Source organism: Pituophis catenifer, unplaced genomic scaffold (genome assembly GCF_029215685.1).
Source record: "Pituophis catenifer annectens isolate HBS135680 unplaced genomic scaffold, rPitCat1.0.hap2 SCAF_10, whole genome shotgun sequence".
Classification (NCBI taxonomy): Eukaryota; Metazoa; Chordata; class Lepidosauria; order Squamata; family Colubridae; genus Pituophis; species Pituophis catenifer.
Genome location: NW_027256890.1, coordinates 17841780 through 17855991, shown reverse-complemented (window position 1 = coordinate 17855991; position 14212 = coordinate 17841780). Strand labels below are relative to the sequence as shown.

The 14212-nt window shown below is 43.5% G+C and overlaps 1 protein-coding gene across 1 annotated transcript; it reads left to right on the top strand.

Moving 5' to 3' along the window:
- Positions 1-802: 802 nt before the first annotated feature.
- On the top strand, positions 803-13749 carry LOC139321683 (methanethiol oxidase-like). Its single transcript, XM_070950491.1, has 12 exons — positions 803-921; positions 5311-5364; positions 5575-5687; positions 7194-7379; positions 7589-7709; positions 9062-9244; positions 9858-10036; positions 10882-10960; positions 11381-11502; positions 11603-11695; positions 12048-12166; positions 12513-13749. Exons 1-12 carry the CDS (start codon positions 918-920, stop codon positions 12673-12675), a joined length of 1416 nt encoding a protein of 471 aa, XP_070806592.1. The 5' UTR covers positions 803-917; the 3' UTR covers positions 12676-13749.
- The last annotated feature ends 463 nt before the right edge of the window (positions 13750-14212 follow it).

Here is a 14212-nt window from a genome sequence, read left to right as displayed (position 1 = left end):
TGTTAACTGGAGGAGAATCAGTATAATATACGGTACTTTGGGAGTTGTTAGCATATGCAATGAAAATTATACAGATTTAATAATCTTCATATAATGATGTGAAACAGGTTTCCTTCAGTTAAACAATCTGTCATTATTTGAGCAGAAAAAAGGAACATCTTAAAAATTCAAGAGGGTGCTGAAATCTGCTAATGGCATTAAAAATGTAATCTGTAACATCAACATTCACCATGAAAAGTACTTGGTCTGTGCAAGATTTTACAAATCAAACAGAATCAAACTCAGAACTGAACAAAACTGAGCAATTACTCACCTCATCTTATTAAATATTTGCTTAGTTGGGGTTTAATTAACAGTAATAAGGGAAGAAAGGCATTCTTAAGGGTACTTTCAACTAAAGAGGGACAAAAACCATCTCCAAAGTCCACTGGCAGTTGCTTGACAGGAAAGCAAATGAGTTGCCAGATCTCCGCTGCCTGCCAGTTTCAGAGCTATACTTGTGTTGAGTCTGTGCTGGGCGCTGATATACTCTTTGAAACACCACCTCCAGCTAAGAGTTTTCTTTTCTTTGCACCTCCAGCCCAAAACAGAGAAGGATTTTCTGTCTGACGAAGCTAAAAGATGAGGCAATCAACTATTGACAGGACAAAGAACCAGATCTTTCAAGACAGAAACAAGAGAAAGCTTACAGAATCAAAGGAAACCATTGGATTTTTGTACTGAAAATATAGCCCTCCCCATCTGGAATTGCTCAGCAGTTTGCAATAGTCCTCCTCCCAACACGCCTCTTCTCCACCCACTGAAATACAGAGATATATGTTCCTCCAGAAAAAGCCTCGCCTCTGGTCTGTAGGATCCTCTTCGTTGGTCAGAATTCTTTGGAGGGAAGAGATCAGGAATAATCCAAGTCCACCACCATGGGTAAGCCAAAACAAGACGGAGGCCACATTCTTTTACTCAGCTGCAGAAACAGCCATGATTTGTCCAGGGTTTCCTGCGTAGTTCAGACTTTTCCAATGTAGAAGCTCAGGAACAGATGATGATCATTATTGTAACACTTACGCAAGTTGGAGAAAGCCAGTAATGCCATTTATTTGATGCAAATAGCTTGACAGGAGGTCACGTATCAACTTTAATACAGGTATACTTTAAAAAGTGTACCGTAACCCTCAGGGAGTTTAGCTTTTGAGATGCAAAGTGCCAGTGAGATTTCAGAACTTCTTCTCTTTTAGTAGCATTTATTTCTTAGAGGGTTTTGGTCCAGGCAAAGTCCCTAAAAATCCTGATTGTTAAGAAAATCCATTTTTATTGCAATAGGATACCAATAACTCACATGTGTTTACTTCCAAAGATATATACTTAGGATTCTACTCTCTGCAACACAGGGGGGAAAAAAAATACCTCGGCTTTTATACTATGTTTTTGCACTGTTTGATCCGCTGCATTTATGCTTGGAAGGAAGCCCCTATTCTCTTTGATAAGCACTTTGGCTTAGCAGTTGCAGTTCCGATTACATTTGAAACAGGTTTATCTGCATTTTGGCATGTCTTTTTTTTTTTTTTTTTTTGAAATTTAATTCCTTTACTTCTGATGTCTTCTGTCCTCTAGAATCTCCCAACCACTATTGTACCCTCCCTCCAAAAATCCCCAGAAGAACGGCTCCTTCAGCAATGGCAGAAGGATCCTGTCATTAGCAGGAAAATGTATACAATGTCTCTCCAAATACTTTGCATTTTAACTCTCTTAGTTGGGGTCAAAGCAGGGTATGGGAATGGGAGAAGCCGGTCTAAAGAACAGCTCCGAATATTATTATTGTATGCAATTCTGTCTTTCTCTCTTAAGAGAGATTGCTTTTTGTATTAGGAAAATGATTCTAGAAGAAGAAAAAAAGCAGAAAGCCACTTTCAGAAATTGGAGAGAATACTAGGCGCCCTTCCCAGTCCCAGCACCACCACCAAAACTGTGAATAAGCGAAGGAAACTGTGTCATAAAAGGTCTTACATGGAAACACCCAGTGAGATCGGCTTTTGAATAAATATAAGATTATGCTGTTTATATAAGCCTTTAGTAAAGAGAAATGAGCATTCAAGCGGAAAGTCGTAGAGAGTATAAAGGTGAAAAAAGGACTTGTTTAAAGTACCCATCTATAGAGGGAGGGAGCGAATGCTGCGCCATTTCTACTCAACCTTGCAATTAATCAGGTGATTTTAGGTCCATGGGTCACCATCAGAGGAAAAAAGGAATGGTCAAAGAATTGAAAATCATCCCTGGTGTAATTCAAACCTGTCCTTTCAGATGTTGCTGAACCATTCAAATTAAATGTGCGTCTTCAAGTCAGTTTTAACATCTGGCAACCACCTGGACAAGTTCCTGTAGTTCTCTTGGAAATGTTTTCCAAAGTGCTTTGCCATTTTCTCCCCCCCTAAGGTGAGAGGGAGCAACCGGCCCAAAATCACCCAGCTGGCTTCATGCTGGAGTTAAGACTAGATCTCACAGTCTCCTTGTTTCCAGCCTGGTTCTTTAAACCCCTTCATCCATCTGGCTCAAACTCACACAGGGTCTTACCGAACATTGATCCTGTGTTGGTTTTAACTGATGCTTCTAACTTTCTGAACCTTGGTTTTCTTTTAGTTTTGTTAGCTGGCTTGAGAACTTGCTTAGTGGGAAGTGAGTGCATAAGCTTAATAAATAAAATCCGATAACCGAGCTAACCTTGACATGCCTTATGCAACAGGAAAGCTTTGTTAATGAATTTAAACAGGGAGAAAAAATTACCCCTGTGCTGCTGGTGTTGCTCAAGATGGGTAGAATTTGGGCTTCTAAAAAATTAAACGAATTAGCCTATTGCAACAAAGCCACCCACCCATAAGATGAACCAGTTCAATTTATGGTCTGGAATCCACTTATATCCAAGATAGAAGTAGTGTAAAGAGCTATGGCAGTCAGTAGATTAACAAACTATATAATCATATATCAGAAAGTGACAGTTCCTTTGATCCTTTCAGCTTCCATCCATCCAACCCACCCAACAAACTCAATTCTCTACAGCCAAACCGATGCATAAATTTGCTTGACTCTCCTAGACAGTCATAGCTGAAGGTTTTAAGATGGCATTTTCCCAACTCCCGGGATCCACTCCATCAAGTCAAATAAGCCAATTAATATGGCTACTGTCACTGCAAGATAGACTCAGGAGACCTGCTCTAACTCAGTTTTCAGAGAAATTGATCAGCAACATCTACTTATCTTGCATAAGCTCCGATTAGGAAGTCCATCCAATTTAAAAACCATAATTTACTCGCAGCACCAGATTAAATTACAGAAATAGAGACACAGAATGCAAAGTCTGCAGCTACGGTAACTTGTCTTCTGGCTACTTTTAAAATACGGTGGCTGGGTTTACACAATGCATTAACCGATGGCTTGTTTAATTCGTAGTTTGTGCAACGAACCTTAATCGACTGGTTTGCAGATGCTAAGCCAAAGCCCAATAAAACACAGGCAACCTTAGCACAATGAACTGTAGCTCAACTGATGAAGTTGTTATGAGGATATATCTCCATTTGTGACGGTCTCAATCCATCCTCAAGTACCATAAAGTCATTTGATGTTCATAATTTTTTTCTTTGTCTGTGGTTTAATACGTTACCTATTAATTCAAACAGGCCAATATGGCAAATCACGGCTGTATTGCTCTGTTGCAACAGAATCAACAACCAAAAAAAAAAAAAAAAAAAAGTGTGTTAAAGACCCAACAGTTACTTGAAGGCTGCATGCTGGGTTTTGCAAGAGGTGGGGGCCCACACCTGACTTCCAGAGATAAAGCAGACAATGCAATATAAATAAACCAGTGAGGTAAAGAGGTGTGGTAAAATCTAGGACTAAATGTCCAGCCTCAAGACTGGGATATCAGGCAGTTTCTCCATTGGGTCATAAAGTGACCAGCTTCCCAGGGTCCTTGCGAGTAGAGACTTGTTGGGAAGTCCCAAACACTCAGAAAGCATCACATGAGGAATGGATCTCTGCCGTGGTTTTGCAACTACCCACCAAATGGTCTTTGGGCCAGTCCCATCACTTGCGTGACAGCAGCAGCAACTGGGCAGTGGCCCAAGCAGGCTTATGAAACGTTCTCCCCACTGTTCATGCTCGGAAATAAAATTTATGACAAGGGAGTGTTCAGCAGCGCACAGCCTCCCTCCGAAGACTGGAAGCATCTGCTGCAAAATTCTTGACTGAGCCAAGAGCCAGAATCTTTCTTTGAGGAAGCTGAATTCAGAAGGTCCCAGTGGAATTGCTCCTTCGTGCCGTTTCCCCTTGACGCACATCATGCGACAGGCACACAGTTACAAACCCTGAGCCAAGCTGACCTGCATTTCCCCATCCACACGGAAGACTTGTCCTGAAAAGGGCTACCTCTTTCCCACACTGACTGCCCAAAGTCACAGGAGCCAATGCTGGCGAGGAGCCCAAAGGGTTCTCTTGCTTCGCAGGGACTGTTAGACTGTTCATGAACCTGGAGGCTTCACTGGGGGGATTGACTTCAGGACACCTATCATGACTGCAGGAATGAAGCCCATTTGCAACATCAGCCAAATCACACCTACAGTCAAACATAATTCATCCATACACCGTCACACGAATGCTCTGCTCACTCTGCATGTCTCAAAATGGCTTATACATTGGTCTGAATCCTTGCAAATGTTGCAGGCTTGCGCTAAGCTAACAGGTCAATAAAAGCAACCGTTTCATTGGGGTAGGGCAGGAAATCACAATAACACTTAAATAATTGCATTTTAACCTACCAATCACTGGGGTGCTTGAGTTTATCAGGGCTGCCACTGGGGCTTCTCCAGGGAAAAGAGTGATGCTAATTTCTAACTCGATTCCTAATGAATTCTTTCAACCCCCTTCCATGCAAAAAAGTCAAACTGAGTCAGGAAGACCTGAAGAAGACAAAGTTCATTCTGCATCAAAGCAATGAACGTTAGGACAAGCTATAAAACCAGGGCATGCTACTCAACTTATTTTACTTAAATAGCTTCTTTAATTGACACTCACCACACCTCTGATGTCTCAGCAGGGAAAGATATCCTTGAAGTCATGAGCACTAGCAACTTGAAATCTTTAAAAAGACTCGCAGGAAGCTGAATTCAGCCCTAGAATTCCCTGATCTGAAGCTACCAAGAAATTTATCAGGAAAGGACACAATCAAAGTGACACAGAATTTCAAAGCATATCCTGAGCTGATTTGGTTCCATCGCTGTCCTCTTGTGTGTTTTTAACTTTCTTCTTGTCCATTTTGAATTGCAGCAAAATGCGGAGAGTGCGGGCCGGGATACAAAACCCCGCTGGATGCAATGAAAGGTGAGGGGACACCGGTGTGTGTGTGTGTGTGTGTGTGTGTGTGTGTGTGTGTGTGTGTGTCCTAAAATGAAACCACTCTTGGATAATCATTGGGTATCCTCAATATTTGCCTTGCACAGAACCTGACCCAATTACAGGGAATTCTAGACTTACAATCATTCATTTAGTGATCATTCAAAGTTATATGTAACTTTTCTTTCTGCCCAAAAGGGCCACGGGAAGAGATCGTCTATCTGCCTTGCATCTACCGAAACACCGGAACAGAAAAACCGGATTATTTGGCCACTGTGGATGTGGACCCCAAATCCCATACTTACTGCCAAGTAGGTTTAATTCAAATTCAAAGCTGGTTTATCTTAACAGCAGCTCAATATCCTAATAATGGCAAAAAGGACAGCTTTGAGCAAAGCGATTTCCGAGATAGGGAAGGTACTTTGGGATGACTTGATATCTCTCGACAGCACAGATAGGATGCCTCATTTTTAAATGCTTAATGGTGGACTTTCTGATTCACAGAGATATGCTCCTGGTTTTCTCCTTGCTTTGAATGCTGCTTTTCTCTCGTCTTTTATGAAAAAATATTTTAAATCTTAGAAAGAATCTGAGCGCAGCTGGGCTTTTATATGACTCAATCAAGCCTTAGGGGGAAAAACCCAGGATTCTCAAGATTTAATTCCACATTATGAGGGAGAAATTGCTGCCCAATATAGCAAAGTATCCCCAGATACTTTGTGGTTCCTTCAGAAGCTGAGAGAAAACGGTTCTCTTCCCAGCAGTCTGTCAGGAAATCTGAACCCTGCAGTTGCCTTTCTTTGCTGCCTAAAATTCCAACTGGAGAACGTTTCCTTTCGGATCAAATGCCAATTGCTTTCTTCCTCCTTTCTTGGATCAATCTTGGGGTTGGAGTCCCTCAGGATTTACCCAGGACAACTGGCCCAGCAGTTGTCAACTCGAGCAGCTGCTCAAATCTTAAACTACTGACTTTTCCTGCGGCTGACACTTTTCATGGTTATTTCAGGGACACTGCCAATATCTGAAATCCTGCGTTCTTGATTGACACACCGTGCAAGACCATTTCATAATCCCCACTTTTATCTTTACGGGGGTGGGTAGATGGGTGGAGATAACCCAAAGTTCTGCATTCCAAAAAATGTTGGCTAATAATTATGGCCCAAAAGACCAACAACCCCTTTTCAAACAATTTAGAAATCGGAAAGCGGGGGTAGTGGTGGTGGTTCCTGCATGCTTTGGGGCCTGAATAATGCAGGGTTGCAAAAGAAAAAATGTCCACAAGACACTCATCCGCACCCACCCTTCACTGCCAAGCAACATGTCCTTCCAGTAAATCACGTGGTTAAATCGCTTGTTTGCTTCTCTCTCTCTCTCTGTGTGTGTGTGTGTGTGTGTGTGAGTGAGCTGATTCACTTCAAGTCCTGTTTCTCAGCGTAAAGCCAGGAGTCTCCAATCTTGGCAACTTTAAGACTTGCGGACTTCAACTCCCAGAATTCTTCAGCCAGCACTTCAAATCTACAAGTCTTAAAAAGTTGCCAAAGTTGGAGACACCAAGGGGGTGATTAAAATAATCCGGGGGATGGGGAGAGAGGAAGAAAGGGGCAGAGCGTTGCAAGACATTAAGTTAAGACCAGAAATAACACAAGTCGGCTTTAGAACCGAATTCTGTTTGGGCTACATAAGACCACACTCGGAATACTGCATCCAGTTTTGGTCGCCGGAATATTAAAAAAGACTCTAGACAGAGTGCAGGGGAAGGAACACAAGGTCTTTGAGGGCCTGTCCAAAGGTCCCAAGTGGGCTCTGCCACCCCACAGGTCATCCACCGCCTGGAGATGCCCAACGTCAATGACGAGCTGCACCATTCCGGCTGGAACGCCTGTAGCAGCTGCTTCGGAGACACCACCAAGAAGCGCAACCGTCTCATTCTTCCCAGCCTGATCTCGTCCCGCATTTACGTGATCGACACCGGCACCAACCTGAGGGCCCCCAGGATCCACAAGGTACACGCCAGGCCTGAGGGGGCCCCTCCAAAGGGGGCTTCACAGAACCATCTTCCTTCTCTTGCCTTTGCAAGCTTCTTTCGCTCTCGGGACCGACACGTCCTGTTTCTCACCCTGTGCAAAGCTTGGGTGGTGAAGGGGCTGGGTGCATCTATCCGTGGTCCGTCTGCCCGTCCTCATCTCTTCTTAGGCCTAATCTTGCATTGCAGGTTGTCGAGCCCATTGATGTCTATTGGAAGTGCAACTTGGCAAATCCTCACACCTCACATTGCCTGGGGAATGGCGAAATCATGATTAGCACCATGGCTGACCCTTCTGGCAATGGAAAAGGTAGGTCTTTTTTAATGTTTCTTTTTAATTCTGCCTTTATTGTTTTTATAAATAACTCAAGGTGGCTGATGGTATCTAATACACTTTGTGTGTCCAATCACACAATGGATAATGAAGTATTCTGGATTAACAGAATAATTTCTTCTAATTGTTCTAAATTTTTATGCTTAAGATTCTTAACTGATGAGCCAAATTGGGTTTAATTATTTTAAATTGCTAAACTTCTCCGCTTTTAAATGGGAATTTTAAATTTGGTTTTAAATTATTGGGGTTTTAAATATGGTTCAGCCAAATTTATTTAATTTGTTTTATCTCTATTTTAAATTTTGTATTTCCATGTTTTATTTTTATGGCTGTTCACCGCCCTGAGTCCTTCGGGAGTAGGGCGGTATACAAATTCAATAAATACAAATACAAATACAAATACAAATACAAATTTCACATTTTATATGTATGTTATTTATGACTGTTCACCACCCTGAGTCCTTCGGGAGAAGGGCGGTATAAAAATTAAATAAATAAATAAATAAATAAATAATAAATTTAGTCCAACCCCCTGCCCAAGCAGGAGACCCTATACCCTTTCTGTTCTGTATTCTATTCTTGTTTTATTCTTATTCTATTTATTCCATTCCATTCTATTATTGTTTTATTCCTATTCTATTCTATTCTGTTGTGTTTTGTTGTTCTGTATTCTGTTCTGTTCTGTTCTCTTTGTCTTCCTATTTTCCCCACAACAACCCTGTGAGGTGGGTAGGGCTGAGAGAAAGGGGCCGGCCTAAAGCCACCCAGCCTGAGAAAGTTTTTGCAGGAGGTGTTTTTAGCCAGATGAAGGATAAAGCTGAATTCTCTGCAGCAGACAGATGATCCCATTAGAAGCAACGGTCTGCACTCAGGGAGCAGCCTCCCTACCTGAGAATATTTGAGTGGGAGAAATCAGATGGAGATGTTGTCTCCACTTTCTGCCATCTCTCTGCAACCTCTGAATGGCTCTTGGAGGAGCTGTGACGTTCACCCGCTGTTCCGAGAATGCAGAAAGAATTTATGTTCATTTAATGCAATCTTGAATGCAACGGTGAAATCCGGCCGGATCTATCCAGTTCGTGCGAACCGGTAGGGCTGGCAGCAGGAGGCTCCACCCACCCGCTGGGACATCATTACATCCCATTTTTAAGGCTCTGCGCATGCATAGAACAGGTGCACACACTCATATTTCCGAACCGGTAGTGAAGGTAAGTGCATTTCATCCCTGCTTGAATGCTAATATCAATATATTAATAGAGAGTCACCTTGCGGCGAGATGGGCAGCAAATAAGTGTAACAAATAAATAACGTTTCGTTTTCCCTTGCAGGGGGTTTTGTGCTGCTGGACGGAGAGACCTTTGAGGTGAAGGGCAACTGGGAAAAAGGCACCAAAGTCCCACCATTTGGCTACGATTTCTGGTACCAGCCCAGGCACAACGTCTTGATGAGCACGGAGTGGGGAGCGCCCAAGTGCTTCGCCAACGGGTTTAACCCGGCAGATTTGGAGAAGGGTGAGAGTTCCAGGAGTTCCACAGACACCGGGTATCCTCAGATCCAAAGCCAACCAGGCTGTTGGGTCAAGGAGAACCTGGTTGGAAGCATCTTCCATGGTCCAGAATTAAGGATTGGAGAAGAAAGAGGCGAAGCTAGGCAGGAATTGAGGTCTGAGGGCCAATGAGAGTCAAGGCAGCAACTCTTCCCACCAATGAGGAGTTACTTAGAGGAGGAGCCTTGATGGGGCCTTGTAGGCAAAGATGGGTCACACGACAGCCAGGAGCTACCGAAGGGAGGAGGCCAATTTCTCAATAAATTGGATTAAGTCATTAGCTCTTTAGTGGTGAGGTCCAATTCACATCTGTATGAGATCCAGAGGAAATTTTGTGTTGGTTGTTTTCTTGCAGACATTTCACGACCCAACTAGGTAACATCATCAGGGCTTTGCTACAAACGCTCCTTCTAGCACCAATTATGTTTCCTAGCTGGATCATGAACCGTCTGCAGGAAAACAACCAAGCTCAGAGAGCACCAAGGACCCCTCAAAAGAAAACATACTACTAACCAAACCCTGCTGTCCCTCCTTTCTCAAAATAATCTTCCTTGCTTCTCTCACACCTGCTTCCAAAGGCTGCTATGGTGGAAACATCAATGTGTGGGATTGGACCACTCATGAATTTATCCAGACAATCGACGTGGGCAAGAACTCCATTCCGCTAGAGATCCGATTTCTCCACGACCCGGATGCAGCCGAGGGGTACATTGGCTGTGCCCTCAGCAGCGCTGTCCACCGTTTCTACAAGACCCCGGTAAAACAAACAACAACAACAAAAAGGAATAATTACAGCAAAATAGAGCGAAGAACAGTCTCTGGGAAAAGCCCACAATTGAGCACAGGCACACAGCCAACGCCCCAGAGCCTTCGAGGGTGTGGTAGGCCCTCTGGAATTTTTAGGGTCCTGAGAACTACTGGCTGCTAAACGGGCCAGGCCCATTTTTTTTTCAATTTTTGTATTTTTGGAGGGTTTTCCTTTGCACTTCAGAATGCAGAAAGGCGACCTCAAAATGCTACCTAGCTAACTAACATCTGCTTTGGGGCAATTATTTCCAAAGATGTCCAAGGAGCTTCTTAGCAACATGCCTTTTTATTTTTTTTAATTCTCCATTTTGGCCTCTAGCCTTAGGATTTTGGGATGGTACCTCATCCAAGTATTCAACAGGTCTGATCTCCCTGAGGTCAGCCAAGGTCACGTTGGTGCCACAACTGAGTCACCCAAATTCCATCATATCGCCAGTAGGAGTTCCTGAGTCACGGATTGCCAAGGCGTGCCACCCGGCCACAAATTCACCCCTTCCAGTCCTTCCTTGCGTCACCAAATGTCGACTGGCAAATCATGTAAAAGAAATCAGATAAATATGCCTCTTCGCTTAGTTTCTACTCTGGCGTGCAGTGCCCGGAGTTGCAAGAGAGTTGTAATTAATAAATATAACGAGTAAATAATTATCTGTAACCTGTCCCTTTGCAAGTGGTTCCTAGGCATGCTCTAAAACAGAACTGTTAACTAACCAGACTTGAAGGCATAGGTGTCTCTGTGGGTTGGGCTACACCAAGGGTAACTCCTCCCCTTCTGACTGTTTTTTTTTTCTCCTTTAGGAGGGAACTTGGGCAGCAGAGAAGGTGATTCAAATTCCCAACAAGAAGGTTGAAGGATGGCTTCTCCCGGAAATGCCAGGCTAGTCCAACGAGCTTTATATTGATTATTTTCATAATCGATCCAAGTTGCATTCCTCCACCAATAACAACTTTAAAAGTCTTGCTTTGGAACTAAATTCGAACTCTAACTAGATATAAATTTTCAACATCTCATCTCCAAGACAGAAGGGGTTCCCATTCTTTAATTTACTCCTTTGATCATTTATTAGAGGATTCAGGGAAAGCCGTGACCTTAGCAAGGTTCTATATTCATTACATGACATGGATTTTGTAGCGGTGGCTCCAGAAGAAATATTGATTCATTGCGTACAGGCCGTAACGAGTCAATATTTCTGTTGGATACGTGCAAATCTGCTCCTGGCCCAGCTGGGAATTTGGGGGCAACATTGGTTCCTCCTGGAACTTGCTGCCTTCCTGTTAACACGAAGTTCTCCTGTAGGCCTGATCACCGATATCCTGATCTCCCTGGATGACCGCTTCCTGTACTTCAGCAACTGGCTTCATGGAGATATCCGTCAATACGACATTTCCAACCGTCGGAAGCCCAAGTTGGTGGGACAGGTAGACCCCGGGGCAGGGGAGGGGTGCATGGCTGCCGGGAATCGCTGACTCTGCAGGTGATGTGGGACATCCTCACCCAGCCGTATCTCCACCCATGCAGGTGTTTCTGGGAGGCAGCATTGTCAAAGGGGGTCCCGTCAAAGTGATCGATGACCCAGAACTGGACTGCCAGCCAGATCCATTCATCATCAAGGTGGGTCCTCCCCACCCCAGGATTATTGTTACATTTTTTCTTTGTTAGGTCACTGTCTTAACTGCCTTCCTGAGAACCTTTCTGTCTCCCTCCATTTCATTTTCACAACAGTGCAAGGGATGTTCAGAAATTTTTGCAGGAAATTTCACAGCCAAACCATCTTTGTAGAACACAGAACATCCAATCAGGTGGGAAGGGACTTCGGAGGTCTCCTAATCCAGGGGTGTCCAAACTTGGCAACTTTAAGGCTTGTGGACTTCAGCTTCCAGTGTGAATGAGGAATTCTGGCTCAAAGCCTTCTCCGCCTCTTGGGTCCCAAGTTAGGTCACACCCGTTTTCTCGTCCTTCGCAGGGCAAGAGAGTTCAAGGTGCCCCCCAGATGATCCAGCTGAGCCTGGATGGAAAACGGCTGTATGTCAGCACCTCTCTCTACAGCGGATGGGATAAGCAGTTCTACCCAGACATGGTCAAGTAAGACGGCCTTTCCTTCGCTTTTTTCCTTTGTTTATTAAAAAAGAGAAACAAAGCTGGGTCTTGAGACAAGTTCCTTGGAAGATCCGCAAGCAGAAATAAACCTGGAAGTTGCGTGGTGCAGTTTTCGATGCTAGAATTTGCCATTCGCGTGGAATTTAAAATGACACTTTAAATAAACGTAAAAGGCATTTCTTCTTTCAGCCTAGGGACTTTAGTTTGTGTGTCTGCAGCGTCGACTTCCAGATTGGGAGAATCTGTCTGTCTTCGAGTTTCATAACTGTAATTGTCCTCAGAAACGCATGGTAAAATTCTGTTTTATCTTCTTTTTTTTCCCCCTCCCCAGGGAAGGCTCTGTCATGTTGCAAATCGATGTGGACAGCAAGAAAGGAGGCTTGAAAGTGAACGAAAAGTTCTTAGTGGATTTCGGGAAAGAGCCAAATGGGCCAGCGCTGGCCCACGAGATCCGCTATCCGGGCGGCGACACCACCTCTGATATCTGGATCTAACTATCTCCCCAGCTTCAAGCTGTCTGTTGTGCTAGCAAAAGTTTTTTTCCTTGAGATGCTACTTCTTCCTCACCTGCTTGTGTGTGCGGTTCCCTCTGGATGGGATATTCCTTGTTCTGCCACAAGAGGTCGCTCACACCCACTGCATCCTCTTTGCTGTGACCAGGTCTCAACCCCAGGATTTTTGATACAAGATTTTAAACATCTCCATGTTTCCAGTTTCGCCCCGCTTTTGCAATTGCGTAACCAGGAAATTGCATGTTTTTATCCAGAAGGAAATATCATGTTTTTCTATTTTGAGACTCCTGTAGCTGAGGCGTCCCTCAAGAACAAAGCAAATGATCTTGGCTGAAGAGGTGGTAAAAAAAATGCTTTGAAAAGTCTCTGACGATCCCAGCTGAGTTGCCTGATCGGCAGAGGCTTTTCAAAGCATTAGAAAAAATGCTTTGAAAAGTTTTTTTTAAAAAAAGTTGGCCACGCCCACCCAGTCACATTACCCCACCACCACCAAGCCACACCCACAGAACCGGTAGTAACAAATTTTACATTTCACCCCTGCCTAGGAGGCTGCGACCATCGTAATTTCATGCTGGTTGCCCAGTGCCCAAATTTTGATCATGTGACTGTGGGTCATGTACTACAACGGTCATAAGTGTGAGGATCAGTCATAAGTCTCTTTTCAGCACTGTTGTAACTTTGAACGATCATTTAACAAATGGTTGTAAATCAAGGACTAGCTGTATTTGGAGTAATACAAACTCATCCCGTAGTTTTTTTGGCAAATATCAAATCTTGATTCAGAAATCATGGAATACAGGGTTGTTTGTGATTTAATAAGCAACAGAGCCATTCTTGGAACGTCTTAGCATTACCTCTAGCATGATAAAAAAAAATATTATATGTATATGAAATCTTATTCTGTTCACCGCCCTGAGTCCTTCGGGAGAAGGGCGGTATAGAAATTCAATAAATAATAATAATAATGATGATGCTTCAGAAATAGACTAATATATTTCTTTATTTTTGCTACTCACTGTTCTTTTAAAAAAAATAAATAATTTTTCAAGACCAAAAGGTTTCTCACCTATACAGATTTCTTCTCTCCAATCTGACTGTGGGCTAATCACTAAGAGCCACCCGCCATCATGAGCCCTCAGCGGCTGCCCCTTCGGTCATAACATTAAGGGCAGGTGGCAAAGGAGCATTTCTTATGAAATGTGTGAGGCTGAAACCTGAATGTCTGTAGCCCAGAGCTCCGGGGCTCCCGGCGCTGTTCACACTTTCGTTTTCAGCTCTGAAATATCTAGCCCTTTAATCTACAGAGAAGAAAACACAACGCCAAAGAAACAGTAATTGCCCTCCGAGCTTCATAGAAATCCGGTTTGGTTCCACCTTCAGTAGCTTAATAAGCCTTTATTTGATAAACCGTCGGAACTCTGGATTGTGCAAGACTGCCTTTTGTGTTAAAAAGTATCACACCCAACAACCGTCGTCTGGTTGGGCTTCCTCCATGGAACCTGAATCAAACTTCGAACGG